Source organism: Lycorma delicatula, chromosome 1 (assembly GCF_047948215.1).
Source record: "Lycorma delicatula isolate Av1 chromosome 1, ASM4794821v1, whole genome shotgun sequence".
NCBI classification, from domain to species: domain Eukaryota; kingdom Metazoa; phylum Arthropoda; class Insecta; order Hemiptera; family Fulgoridae; genus Lycorma; species Lycorma delicatula.
In genome coordinates, this window is record NC_134455.1 from 213,729,380 (window position 1) to 213,744,471 (window position 15,092).

At 28.1% G+C, this 15,092-nt stretch overlaps 2 protein-coding genes across 8 annotated transcripts in view; one reads left to right on the plus strand and one right to left on the minus strand.

Annotated features, from left to right (window-relative positions):
* Usp20-33 (Ubiquitin specific protease 20/33) overlaps positions 1-5,994 on the minus strand; it is a 130,978-nt gene extending 124,984 nt beyond the window's left edge. For 4 of the 7 annotated variants that reach the window (XM_075371893.1, XM_075371884.1, XM_075371875.1 and 1 more), the window contains exon 1: positions 5,857-5,994. The gene's annotated coding sequence lies outside the window, so the exon portion shown is untranslated. The remainder of the gene's footprint in view (positions 1-5,856) is intronic. The other 3 variants (XM_075371911.1, XM_075371851.1, XM_075371869.1) reach the window with 3 other exon arrangements.
* A 376-nt stretch (positions 5,995-6,370) lies between these two features.
* Positions 6,371-15,092, plus strand: part of LOC142328255 (death-associated protein 1) — a 34,626-nt gene continuing 25,904 nt past the window's right edge. Inside the window, exon 1 of the mRNA XM_075371922.1 lies at positions 6,371-6,530. Within this exon, the coding sequence (XP_075228037.1) occupies positions 6,479-6,530 (52 nt within the window). The 5' untranslated portion in view covers positions 6,371-6,478. The remainder of the gene's footprint in view (positions 6,531-15,092) is intronic.

Here is a 15,092-nt window from a genome sequence, read left to right on the forward strand (position 1 = left end):
AACGAAGTACCAGGACCTGGCAGATGGAAAAAGTGTATTCGATATTCCTCTTCAATTTCATGTATTGTGACTTCACCTAACCACCACTTGCCATCGTGTATGCAGCAGACATAATTTTTACATTTTGGCTTTGGTAAACCTAAATAAAACAATCAGAAACTAATATCCTTGTGTACAGATACTAACATAAATGTTTCTGATTCAGAGGTGACCAGGGCTTTCAGAATACAATTTTGACTTGTTGGAACACAACTGTGAAAGATTCTTATTTGTGGGACTGTTGTGACCTGATAACGAGAACCGAGATATTCTTCAGTCTCTTGAACATCTTTATTAGAGCAGGAAATAAGTGTTACATTTTTAATTTTGTCTTTGCAATAATTGTACATTACAGGTGTAACAATTTGATTGTTGACTGTCCTTTGAAGATTTGCTTTAGTCACAGTCCTTTTTACAGTTCCACCAATATCATCGCATGGTCCTTTTCCATGGTATGAGGCAAAAAAATGCATTCATTTGCAATTTCAAAATTTTCTTGATGGTAGCATAAATTTATAAATTTTTTTTGTCTATACTGGGCTGATGAGCCATCAGAAAAATAAAAAAATTGTTTAACTTATGACAACAGTGTTTTTACTTTATTTATAACTTGCTTTTGGAAGCACAGGAACAATGTTAATATTCTACTTAAGTACTCACTAATCACACACTAGCTTTCGCTTTGTCATTTTCCTTCTTTTTTTAAATATATGAGAAATGGATGTACTGTGGCATAAGTTTTTGACCAATGATATGACAACTTGATCCTGCATCAAAAAAAGGAAAATTTTGAGATAAGTCTCCCATTACAATACATTCACCCTGCAACAAGTTTTCCTTTTTAATGTTGAGGAAATTAGCTCTTTGCAACAAAATGATGCCTTTTTAGATTATTTAAATTTTCAGTAAGTTTATCTAAGTACTCTTGAAATGGAAATATTTGAGTAATTAGTACACAACGGTTAACAGAAACCCACTACTTGAAAATAATTTCAGAATTAAAATCATCCCAGCTCTCATGCAGTTATCTGAGCACTTTATTAGTGCCTGGACATTTTTCACTCTGTGACAATATGCACATTTCATTATCTACGTCACATACCATGGTTGAAAGGAGAATTTATAATCAAATTTCATTTTGAGAGCCGATAAAATGAGTTTTACATTTTGGTGGGTGACATATAAACAGAGTGAGTACTGGACAAACCAGCCAGAACATAAAATTTAGGTTTTAAATCAGCAAATTTTTAAAAACCAATTTTTAGATTATGTTTTTCTTTGAAGGTTGTGTACAATTCTTTTAAGTTACATAATTTAAGTCTTTTTTGAATATTAATTTTCTTCAGTACTTACGTATTAACGCCACCGCAGCTACAGCTTTATTTAAAAACAAAGTAGTCAATCGGATTTCGGTGGAAAATGAATAGTCTCTTTATTAATTTTAATAAATGCTTATTTATATTTATTTATTTTATAAATATAATTTAACCAAACTTAACCTACACTCACTAACCTTGACTAATTAGCAGAAGTGTTTTGATTATTTAAATAATAACTAATTGCAATAATTACTGAATTTATTAAATAAATACTCAAAAAATTACGGTGTTAATTAGTCAAGGTTAGCGAGCGAAGCAAGCATAGGTTAAGTTTGGTTAAATTATATTTATAAAATAAATAAATATAAATAAGCATTTATTAAAATTAATAAAGAGACTGTTCATTTTCCACCGAAATCCGATTGACTACTTTGTTTTTAAATAAAGCTGTAGCTGCGGTGGCATTAATACGTAAGTACCTTTTCTTCCAATCAGCTTGTCTTACAGACAGAATCCTTCTTGAGTGGCATCATTCATTCAGCTGTGCTCATCATTCTGGTAAAAAGATATATTTAAATCAAAGGAATCTTTTAATTTACTGGTAACTAACTTGGCTATTTTTGTAACTTTTTTTTTAAAAATTGATTCCTTTTATAAGTGATTTGAACCTTAACAAGGGAAATGCGAAGTGCTGAACAAACTATATTCATCGACTCAACTATAACACATTGAGGTTCAAATATATTTTGACATTCCAGTTTGCTTTCTGTCATCTTATGGTTTTTTTTATTTTAAGTATTTTGTACACAGTGCTCTGCCTGGAATTAGATATTCCTCAAAGATATTTCTTAACTGGTTTAGTGTGGTTTCACACTAAACCAAAATGGGTTAGAGCAACTTTTCCCAATAATATGAAAATATTTATCTAAATATTCAGTTTTATGAAAAGTATGGATATTTTTTTGTTTGAGTACATCTACTTCTTAAAGATATCAATGTTATTTGCTGTTCAGTAAACTCTAAAATATCATGTAACACTGAAGATCTATTGTAAAGTCAATTTGTGACACTGTTTCAGTGTGAATGCCAACTGAACAATCCGTAATCTATTTTTATAAAATGCTAGGATTCTTACAATAATAATAGTTAGTATAAATTATAAAACTACCAACTGCACCTCACTCTGTCTTATCCCAGTTTCTCTACAGCTAAAATAAAAATTTCTCTAATTAATAAAATTAAAATTAAAGATATCACATAAAAGAGAAGTTCTCTGCTAATACAATTACTTTATGAACAAGTGTATATAACCTAACCACAGTATTAACACTAGCAACAATACAACATTTCACATGAAATCAAAACAGTAACTGAGCCTTCTGTAATGTTTACATTTAGGATTATGCAAACATTCATGTCCATGCATTTCTATTCACTTTCGTGTTTAAACATGAGTTTGTGTGTATGAGTCTTCTTTAAGTAACAAACTACCTAGAATATAAGCTATCTCATGATAGATATATCAAAATATTTTGTATAGTAGGCCTAAATTATTATCTGAAAAAATACAAGCTGTTAATTTTTTGGATACATTGTTCACGGTCAGAAGGAACAGTGTTTTTAGCGTTTTTGATGGCTTCATTACTTGTCAACCCCTTTGAGTAAGAAAATAAATTTTATGTGGTTAACTAAATTTATATGGTTAACCATAAATTTAAATTATATTTACATTTAAATTATATGGTTATATATGGTTTTATAAAAAGTACTTACTGCTGTTAAACATTTCAGATTTTTTCCACCTGTCCCACAAGTAGTTTTTGGGCCCCAAAAATGAGACATTTTCAAGATCTTACAATTTGGTGAACATTTTTTTTAATGAAGGACAATTTGTAACAGTCCAATTTTTAAGTACTACTAATACCTAAGAGTTAAAAGGTAAAAAACAGGGCTAAGCCCTTCATTATTTATTTTGGGCCCAAAATTTGAAAAAAACAACAATTTGTAAACGTAACTTCAGTTAATATTACAAGATTTAGTTATGCAACACAATGAATTTTGAATACACTAAGATGAGGTTCCTTATTTACTCTTTCCAAAAAGCTCTTTTTGACCTCTGTATGATGTAATGTAAGAATGCTACAGCTCATGGAAGTGACGAAAATGGTTGTTTTTACCCCTTGGAAAGTTAGAAAATAGTCATTACTCAAGAAACTTAAAAAAAAATATATATATATATTTTTTGCCCACTACAAGGTGAGTAGTCATCATATACCAAATATGATAAAAATCAAAAATAGTGATGCAATAACATTTTTGAAAATTTGTTGAATTAAAATGGAATACTCCAATGGCCCTTGTTCTTTCCACAATCATGTACATTAAAATTGTACACCTATACTTTTGTTTTGTAGAATGCAGGTCCACATGTTAATTTTGGCACAGGAAGTATATATTGTAAATCAAAAGTTATTACATGATAATTGCAGTACAAATATATAGGCTGTTCTACAGGAGAGGGCACCATTTCAGAAGGTGATACTAGAGCAAAAAGTCTGTTATTACAGGTTCGTGTTAAAAAATGCAATTTTAACAATTTTAAAGCTACAATAGAATATAAATTTTTCCCCAGGAAATAGTAATATCCCAATCAAGAAATATAAAAGCGAAAATAATCTCTTTCTTTAACTTTTTTATATTCAAAACAATTTAGCAATTATTAATATAATAAATATAAGTTAATATCCTACATCTATCTTCTATTTTTCTTCTAAAAATAACCCAAATATTTTTATATTTTATATTTTTTTCTTCTAAATAATACTACTAATATTCTTTAATGAAACATACATGTCACTTTAGCAAAAATTCACCCTTTACTTCTTATCAAATGCAATTTCTTATAACTTGTAATAAGACCAGAATGTTACCAATTTCAACAGATTAAAACCAAAATATATGTAATATATGTAAAAACTAAAATTTTTGTAAATGTATGTATATAAAATTCATAAACAATAAAAATGTAAAACTAGTATTATAAGACAGAATAAAAAATTATATATAATACTTTAGTTAATTGATTTTAGTTGAGAAAGATAACTTTCATTTTTAACTTCTGTATTCTGTACAGAATATTACCTGTAAGACATTTATAAATGCACTATAAATTTTACAAATTGTCTGAAGAAAACTGCAAGATATCTTCATCAAAACTATCTGAATTTATTGCTTCAGATAATATCCCAAATGGTCAATGACCCTTTCTGTTACACAAACAAAGTTAGGACAAAAATATGATGGAGTTTTTCTCTTGATAAAAAGTGTATATTAAATTACTTATAAATCAGTAAATTAACTTAAATGCACTATTCGTAAGAAAACAGTAGAGATATTCATTTTTACATCAACATGCTTTAACATTCACATTTTTGAAAAGGATGAGATGAAAAAAATTATCAGGTGGAAAGTGGAAAACAAATAGTACTTGGTAAAAATACTATAATACTACACTATCAGCTGTAACTGAACTTTTGAAATATTACACAATAAGTAGACCAAAAAATAATTTGTAAACAATTGATGATCAGTAGAACAATACACAAATAATACCTCCTACTAATAACACAAAAAAATAGAACTGTAATTAGAATTAAGTCTTTATTTTCTAAAATCTTTATTAGAAAATGAACAATTTATTTAATAACATTGGAGACCCATTTCCACCAATTTTATTTAAATACAAGCTCTATCTAGTGAGAGAAAAATATTAAAATTAATTACAGGTTAAATAGATCTCTATTCTTAAAATAATGTTACCGTAAGATTTCTATTCAAATAGAATAAATAAATTCCTTTAAAGTTTCATTACAATAAATACTGTAATAAAAATATTAAAAAATGTCTGTTATATTCTCTGATATAAATATACACACACACACACATATATATATATATATATATATATATATATATATATATATATATATATATATATATATATATATATATATATATATATATATATATATATAAAAGAAACAAGAGTCAAAAAGATAAAAATAAGAAGGAAATTAAAAAAACTGAAAACAACATTTAATAAAAGTTATATACATTTATATATAAAATAGAAATCAAAATGAGATAATTAAATTATAATGAATTCAGTGACATAATCATTAATATTATTAACCTTAACAGTAATATTAATCAGGGAACTGCATGAATCATGAAAAACAAAACTTTTATTAGTCTTTTTTTTTTTCAGTATAATTTTACACCCACTCTCCGCAATACACCTAACATTAGGCAACGGTGAAAATAAGTTGTTCTACTCTTATACCTCTATTATCAGTTACAAGAAAATAAAAACGAATATAATTACATACAAAACGATTGAAATTTACTTGCACAAGTATATTCCAATCGTCTGATAACAATCGAAATTAAATAATCACGAGTAACTCATTAAGAATATAGTAAAAATATTCGTACTTACATTTATAATTAAATTCTCCAACAACCCAGCACTAACTGAATAAAATCCCTTCAAATTATCCTTAGACTTTCATAACACCTAGGTTCACAAGCACAATCAGCCATTTGCAGATGACTGCGATACCTAACGGAGATTAACAGAAATTTTGCATTGCCACTGTAAACTGTAGGTAAAATAAAAAAATGAAACTCTTGTCAAGAAATGCATTTTCATTCAAATTTTCTCCTATTTTTATTCTGTAGAAGACAATTTATTATTTTTTTAAAATCATCACCTAATTTGACTCCTCTACTCTCAAAATATCCCCAATTTATTACTATAAATTAAATAAATATTTTAAGTGATTGGTAATTATTCTAGAAGCTATTTCACCATTTTCGTCTTAACATACCACAATTTAATTTTTTTTGCATTAACAAGTATTAAACTTGTTTACTGAACTCAAGTCTATGTATTAAAGCCCAGCTTGCATTGCTGTGAATGAATTGACGTTTACGAAACAGCTGGTCTTATAAACAGCTGATTAAATTTTGCCTGTAGGAGCGAGCGTATTTCGCAATTTTAACAACGTGTCTTGAAACGGTTCTCGTCTGAATAATTTCATTGGATTGTGTCTTCAGAAATGTCTTCACCTAAAAAAGATTCAGAACTTAAAGCTGGTCACCCACCTGCAGGTAATATTAAAATACTAAAATGTAATGTTATTTTGCCGTGAATATGTAGCATATGTTTACAGTATCGCCTTTTTAAAATTATAAAATTAATAATCCAATAAGGACTTTCCACTTTTCTTGCAGTTTTTTTCACACTATAATTTTTTTTTATCCGTGAATTATTTGTTCATATTAATACCCATACGCTTATGGAATGTTACAATAAAAATGCAGTTTTAGCTACAGTGAAATATTAGTGATAGTTAATACTGTAAAATGTAAAAGTACAATAAATTTTTTGAATGTAAAATACTATTTTATGTGAATTTGTGTTAACGCCCTAATTCATTTGATTTATTAAACTGAATTACATCAATGAATATTAATCAGCATAAGCAGACCAGCTGTCCTGTTATTTAAAAATGAGCTAACCATTTAAATATGTAACATTTACTGAAGTACTAAAAGTATGTAACGTGTATTATCAGTTTGCTTATCACAATGTTAAGCAGCCCTTTTTGTTAACACTGGATAGAGAGAGGTGTACAACTAGAGTGCCCAAACATTTACAGTGGTCTTGTGTTTGCTTAGAGTGAGATAATTCCATAAACTGTTGTCAGGTTGGGGTGGGAGTTTGAGCAAGGTTCTATGACTAAAACTGTAGTTTTAACTAGATAGTAGTTCTCTTTTGCTATAGATTAATAATAAATGAAAGTAAGTGATGTCACCTCAATTGTTTGGTTGTTGGAGACCTTAAAGAGAAAGTCTGTAGTACAAGGTATATCATTCCTTTTATGATAAATGCAATGCCAAAATTTATTCTGCATTCATACCACCTTATAATGTAGTTGTTTAATATGGTTTGCAAACTGTAGCCACAAATTCCAGCAGACTATAAAGAAGTGCCTTATATAAAATCAAAACAGTATTCTTTACATAAAACTGAACATATTCTTAATATGAAATGCTTATTAAAATGTCAATGAGGTCAGAAAAGCTGTAGGTTACATATGACACTTGCCAAATTAGTGGAACCTTTTTTTTAGCCTCTGCGACCACAGTTTGGTATTGCTGCAGAGAATGACATGAAATGGAAACTTTGCAGTGTGTGAAAATGCAACGTCTGACCAGGATCAGTCATTTAAAATTTTACCACATTAACTTTAATTCATGTTTGTATTATGATAAGTGTATCAGTATTACTCTTAAATCATATAAAAGTTTCTTAAGATAACATTTTTTAAATGATTTTTATATTTTTTGTAGTCACATGAGAGTGCTTAATAGAATCAGGCAGATCATTCAAAAACAAAAGTAGCAAAGAGTTAATGTGTGGATGTTGGATGTGGGACATCTGAGCTACTCACTTAATAAGATGAGTAGAGTTACTTTGGCCAGTTATATATGAAATTAAGATCCTTCATTTTATTCTTAACATCCTTAACTCTTTGAGCATATTATATTACAAACCGTCAAAGATTTTAAACAAGGGTTTGTAAACAGCATCTATCCAACCCATCCTCAATACTTTGTGAAGTATCAGTCAAAGTCAACAGGTTGATAAACATGGACCATCTTGATAGAAAGCTGAGCTGAACATCTGAGATAAATATTTGCCTAGATGTAATACCTGTTCTATTTAAATTTATGATAAACCAGTAATTAACTGAATTCCTATTACCCAACTTAAAATTACTTGTGTGGATGGAAGGAAATTAAGATTTTTTTTTAAATTCCAAATCTGAAAAAGTTATCCTTCACCTTATACCAAACTTTATGTTTTCATTTTGTCAGTTTCAAGTGGCATTGACTGTTACTGAATATCACTGAAAAGCATTTCAAAGTTAATGTTATCATGTGAAAATTGTATCAAACATTAGTCCAACTTGATTTGTTACACCAAACTGATATGCGACAATGTTTATTTATTAATTTATCATCTATTATATTTTCTACTTAAAAGAATTTTAAACATTTTTAAAGGTATCTTTGGATCAATCCATTTGAAATGTCCCAAAAAACATATTCAAAAAAAATTGAAACTACCCTCTTGTTTCCTACATGTTTCAGGACTTAAAAACTATTTTACTTTAATTTTTTATTTAAGCAGTTTTCCTGTAACGGCCATTTTTTTATGGTGCACACATCTATTTTTGTGATGTAAGACTTTGCGGAAAAAATCATAACTAAAATCTATTGATCCTGGAAGGATGAGACAAAAAGCAACTTAATCATATTTTCTCAAGGTAAAAGATTGGTCCAGTGGTTTACTTACTTATCTCTCTTTTTTCCATGAGAAGATTACCAATAAAGTTGAACATAAAAAACTGTGAAATTTCACTTTTGGTAATTTTTTTCAAGAGGCAGGGATGGCATACACAGTTTGGATTGTTTTAGGTAGATTTCATTAGAATGCTACCTATTGTAATGGGTGCTATGATTTGAATTCTGAAAATTTTGACATGTCTTCACGTTTCACATCCCCCAGACCTCAAAACCACAGTCAATTCAAAATTTTATATGTACATTTATAAATATATATATATATATATATATTTATAAATGTACACTTTCTTGTGGGCACTATAGCTTTCATAATTTTGCAACAATCACTTTCAAATTGATACATAAAATATAACGACCCAAAATCTCGGTTGAGTTCATTAATGGGTAGAATCAGACCATGGGAATGGAAATGGGGGGCCTTTTTGAAACAAGCAAAATATCGCTATAACTTTCTTATTAAGTAAAATATCAAATTCTTTAAAGTTCCTACTATTCTTTGACTAAGGGCCTAAACCTTATCTAAGTAAAGTTTTTTGATATCGCCACCCATTAGCCCAGAGGTGAAAAAAATATGGTTTCAAAGACAAAAAACAGTACTTACGTATTAACGCCACCACAGCTTTATTTAAAAACAAAGTAGTCAATCTGATTTCGTTGGAAAATGGGCCGATATAGAGTTTAACATAGATTCAAAACAGTCTCTTTTATTAATTTTAATAAATGGTTAAAATTTATTTATTTTATAAATATATAAAAAAACTTAACCTTGCTCGTTTCGCTCGTTAACGTTGACTAATTAACAGGAGTATTTTGATTATTTAAATAATAAATAATTACTGAATTTATTAAATAAATACTCAAAAAATTACGGTGTTAATTAGTCAAGGTTAGCGAGCATAGGTTAAGTTTGGTTAAATTATATTTATAAAATAAATAAATATAAATAACCATTTATTATAATTAATAAAGAGACTTCATTTTCCACCGAAATCCGATTGACTACTTTGTTTTTAAATAAAGCTGTAGCTTTACATTACCTAAACCTTTTGTCTGAAACAATTTTGATATGACCAACCCTTATGGCAAGGGATGACCAAAATGTTGCTGGAATTGTAAGAAGATGGGGTTTGTCACGTGCTAAATATGTGAAAATTTTTTTACATGCAACCATTGTATTACTGAGTAAATTTGAAGTTTTTCTTAACTTTAAGGTGGAAATCTCTTTTTATCTTCTACTTAGCACTGGTGAAATCTACCTCCATCTTCTGGTGTGCCAAAAAGGATTTGTTTGTGTAAAAAAGATTTTTTTATATGTTAGTAGTTTTGCCATAAATAATATTTATTAATATTATAATATTATTAATATATTAACTTTTTTTTTTTTTACAACTTAATATTCCTATTTATAGATAAGTTAACATAAACAAAAACATAATATTGGTACAATCATAATAAAGTACATAATGTATAAATACATTACTTATATAATTATAAGTATTGTCGCCAAATGGCTTCAACAGCACGTTGCATTTAATAACCTTGTGGTAGCCCTGAAAAGTGCTGTTTTTGTTGTCGATCGGCTTCAATGGCTCATAATTTATAACTTTAATATTGAACTGCACGGCAGGAGTGATGCTTATACCAGTATATACGTATACTGTGCTTCAGCTGACATCTGAGCTGCTACCATTGTTGTCCGCCAATATTAAATTGGGCATATATGTGGTAACAGTATATAACGTATAAAGTAAATGTATAAAGAATGAGTGCAATAAAGTATACAATATATTTAAGTAATAAAGAAATTTAAGACTGCAAATCAACTTAAGTAAACTAATACATTTAAGACATATTTAAGAAGCCAAGCAAAAGAAACTGAGAAAACATTAGAAAGTAATCAATTTACTTACCAAATATTTTTATTTATGATTTGAGAACAAAATTCTCTCATATTCTCATCTTCAAGCCACAATTTCAAATGTTTTTTGAAGACATAATATTTAGAACAAGATTTTAGAAAGGCAGGAAGAACTGTGATGAATTTGCTGAAGATATAGTAAGCATGTTACTGACCAATTCTGAAGAAACTGATGATGAAACAGGATTCTTTTTATAAAAGAAAGTTAAACTATTATAAATATAAAACTGTCTACAGTCCAAAACTTTCGAATCACTAAGGTGTGTAGAATATGTGTTTAGTATAACCTTTAGAGCATACGTTTGGCCTATTTGAATTTGACTAAGGTGACTATCAAAAATTCCACCTATCTCACAATACCATAACATATTAATGACTGAGTTACGTTATTAAAAACGCTAAGTGCATCTTTTGTTGGTAAAATAATTCTTAATCTATGATATACGTAAAAACATGTTCATAATTTATTAGCAAGATTACATGCATGGGGATCCCAAGATAAGTTTTCATCAACAATAACGCCCAGATATTTAGTACTGTTAACTTTTTTTTATTTTTGCATTACAACATGGAGTATATTGACATGGGTTTAATTGTTCATGCAGACAAATGTGAAGATCAGGAGGAGGTTGAGAGCGGGAATTAGATGAAAGAGCTATGTAAAGAGTTTTGGTTATGTTTAAAGTTAGAACATTGTAGTTAGGCAAAGAACACAGACCAGACCTTTGCAAAACCTTCATTTGCAATTTGAAAGTTTCAATCCATGACTTACCGTTGAATTTTGAATTGCTAAGTAAGTATTCCATGGAAGTTTCTTGTCTTCTTTGCATTTAACATTTTCTTTGATATATTTTTACTTCCATTACAAAGTAAAGTAAGTATTGTGTGCGAAACATTTCAGTTTTCATATCAACGAAAATATCCATTATTACCATCCCTGAATCCATTTTGACTAATTTCAGCGTGACATCTGTACATATGTATGTATGTGCGTATGTATCTCGCATAATTCAAAAATGATTAGCCGTAGATGTTGAAATTCTGGATTTAGCACTGTTGTAACGTCTAGTTGTACACCTTCCTTTTTGATTGTAATTGAAATTCAAATTTTAATTAATGAAATATTTGGATCTTAAAAGGAATGCACATCGGTTCGAATCAGACTTCATCTCCTTTTGTTTTAAAAAAATTTTTTTTTTAATTTATTTTTTTAACTTTTCTTTTTCTTAATTTAAATATATTGATTTAATAATTATTAAACTGTGATTTTAAAAAAAATTTACATAAAATAATAATTCAATGATAATCAAAAAAAAATGAAAAAAATTATTTGTGAATTAAAATTTTATATAAAATTTTAAAAATGTGTAAATGTAATTTAATAGGCATATGTGTGTGTGTAATAGATTTGGTGAAACATCAGATTATTTAATATTAATTTAAAAATATAATTTAGTCATTATTTTTGGATTTTCTAGTTTAATTTCTGTTTAATTTTATCTAATTATTCTGGAATTTCCGTTTAATTTTATCTACATTAAAGTTAAATACAGAGTGACTGAAAAATAGACCCTCACAAGAACAACATATACCTGAGGAATACATGCTCGATCTTTAATAAATTGCAATAAATTCTTATCTTACAATTTATTACTCCTCTGATATTGTCGGATAATATTCTCCCTGAGTTAGAGTTGATCATCATTTCATTTATTTGTTTTTTGTTGCCAGTCATTTAATCGCTCTTTGGTCTGACATAATTCTTCTGATCTTAATTTTTGTACACGTTCTCTAGTTTACAAATTTTCTCTCTCTTTGTAGTCATCATCCTCTCTTATTCTTTTATTCTTTCCTTGGTCTTAATGTTTTCTTCCTCTTTATATTTATCATCTTCTCTTAATATTTTTATTGTTTCTTTGGTTTTAACATTTTCTTCCTCTTTCTATTTATCATCTTCTCTTAAGATTTTTATTCATCCCTTGTTTGTAAAATTTTCTTCCCCTTCATATTCATCTTCTTATTGTTTTCAGAGATATATTTCTTCATGTTATCTCTCTTTTTCCTGTGTGATTGTTGCTTTTTCGCTTTTGATATTATTCACAAAATAACCCAATAATAAAAATAGAATATTTTACACCGTTAGGTTGAAATTAACATTTGCAACCAGTATACAGGAGTTCACTAAACGGAATTGTTTAATAACTATTAACTTTTGTGTATACAACACACCAAAAATCTAAAATTTCTGTTAATCAGCAACTCATGAAGATATGAATAATACTGATCTATAATAGGAATAATAAAAGGACTTTTACTCTTTCCTAATATTTCATGTAAGATTGTTGAATTAATAATTTTATAGATATTTGATGTTAATAAAAACTAATATTTCAGCAATTGTGTATCAGTCCACTGATACACAGGGGCTAAATTTATATTTAGCCCCCATATTGTTGAAGTTTACTTCAACATTGTATTGTTGATTTTCAATATTTAAAAATTTTTTTTTTTTTAAATTAATTATGATAGGTCTTAATTTAATGATTTAACCAGTACAAAATATAATTTTGATTCAAAAATGCTTGTAAAACTTACCCAAACTTAGATTTCAATGAGTAGCCAACATCATTTTTCAAGAATTCATTTTTATTTGTGTATTGGTTTATTTTTGTAAACACTATTGAAGAATAAATAAATCATAGCAAAATTTTAATTACTCTTCAATGAAATAGCCTGTTTTTTTAGCAATGAAAGTTTATTATTTAGTGTGGTTAACCAACAGCTGTGTTATCTCTTCTGATCATTCTCTTGAAATTGTGTGAGAACATCCTGTCACTATAGTTAGTTCAAGTTAATGTCAACTTTCTCAGGACTTTACAGTTCAGAACCCACACTTTGTCGTGTTGAGACTTTTGAAATGATATAGTGATCCAGCTGGATGGAAAAAATGAACCTGCACATTGTCATTTTCGAGTCTAATATCGACCACTTCTCCTATCCACCACTGATTATCATACACACAAGCAATATTCTTTTTCCTCAAGGGAAAGTGATACAAAACTTGACACAGGATGGTCTTCATAGTCCTTGGAGTCTGAAGTAACATCTTAGAATGCCTTCTGACACAGGAACATACTTGTGATAGCTTCTAGTACCTTAATTTTTAATTATTTTTGATTGAGGTGATACTCCCAAAATGCTACAAGCAGCAGCCAATTGTTCATATTGTGATTTGGGGCAATGTATTGCTCTTGGTCTTCACATTCATATATTTCTTTGTTCTGCTAAGAAAAAATACTTTTGAAACTGTTAACACAAAGAGACTTTCCAGGAACTAAATTTAAATTTGGAAAATATATTCTTTAAGAGCTTGCTCTAATGTTATTTGTCTTAAGTTTTTCTTATCTGTTTTTTTATGAGTTCTCAAAGGATCACAACAGAACTGTCCGTACAGGTGACTGAATTTTTTGACAAAAATTTGTTTTCATGATATATACAAACACTACTGACAGCTAAACTAACGCATAAAAAAATAAGTTATTGGTTTTCATCACTAAATTCACAAACTTTAATGAGTTTTATTGGCACTGTACCATATTTTTATGACGCTCTTCATTCACATAGATTCTTATGGTACATTGTTCTTCCATTGTTTTATGTGTTCCATTGTTCTCTTGGTAATCTTCTCATATAAATAAGAGAAATAAGTAAATCAACCACTGGACCAATCTTTAACTTGAGAAAATATGAATAAATTGCTTTTTGTTTCACCCTTCCAAGACCAATAGTTTTTTAGTTATGATTTTTTCAGTAAACCCTTACAGTCACAAAAATAGGTGTGCACCCTGTAACAAAAATGGCCCCCACAGGTAAATGCTTAAATGTAGGAAACAAGTGGGTTAAAAAAATTAAAATTAAAAATTTATTAACTTACTTTTTAGTTTATAAATATTACTTATGATTTCGATAACGTATGATTTAAATTAAGTTTTCCTTTGGTAGTTTAAAATGGTGACATAGCAAAAGCCTGATAAAATTGTACTTTAAAAAATCCTATTTGATAAAGGTATATATTATCACAATTTTATTAACAATGTATGTGCATGATTATATAATATATAGCCATAAAACATGAAAAAATATTAAGGTCTGTAAATGACATAGATTCAAAATAATTGTTATTGTAATATCAAATATTGCAATCTTAATGCAAAAAGTTTTATTTTAATATCAGTAATGTGATGTACAAATTTTTTGGATATACAATTTAAAATACAATTTTATTATGGGAAATTTATGCCAGATACTTATGAACGATTTCATTCATACTTTGGCGCAAATTGATAATGCTGCTCAAATTTCATGATCTAAATTAAACT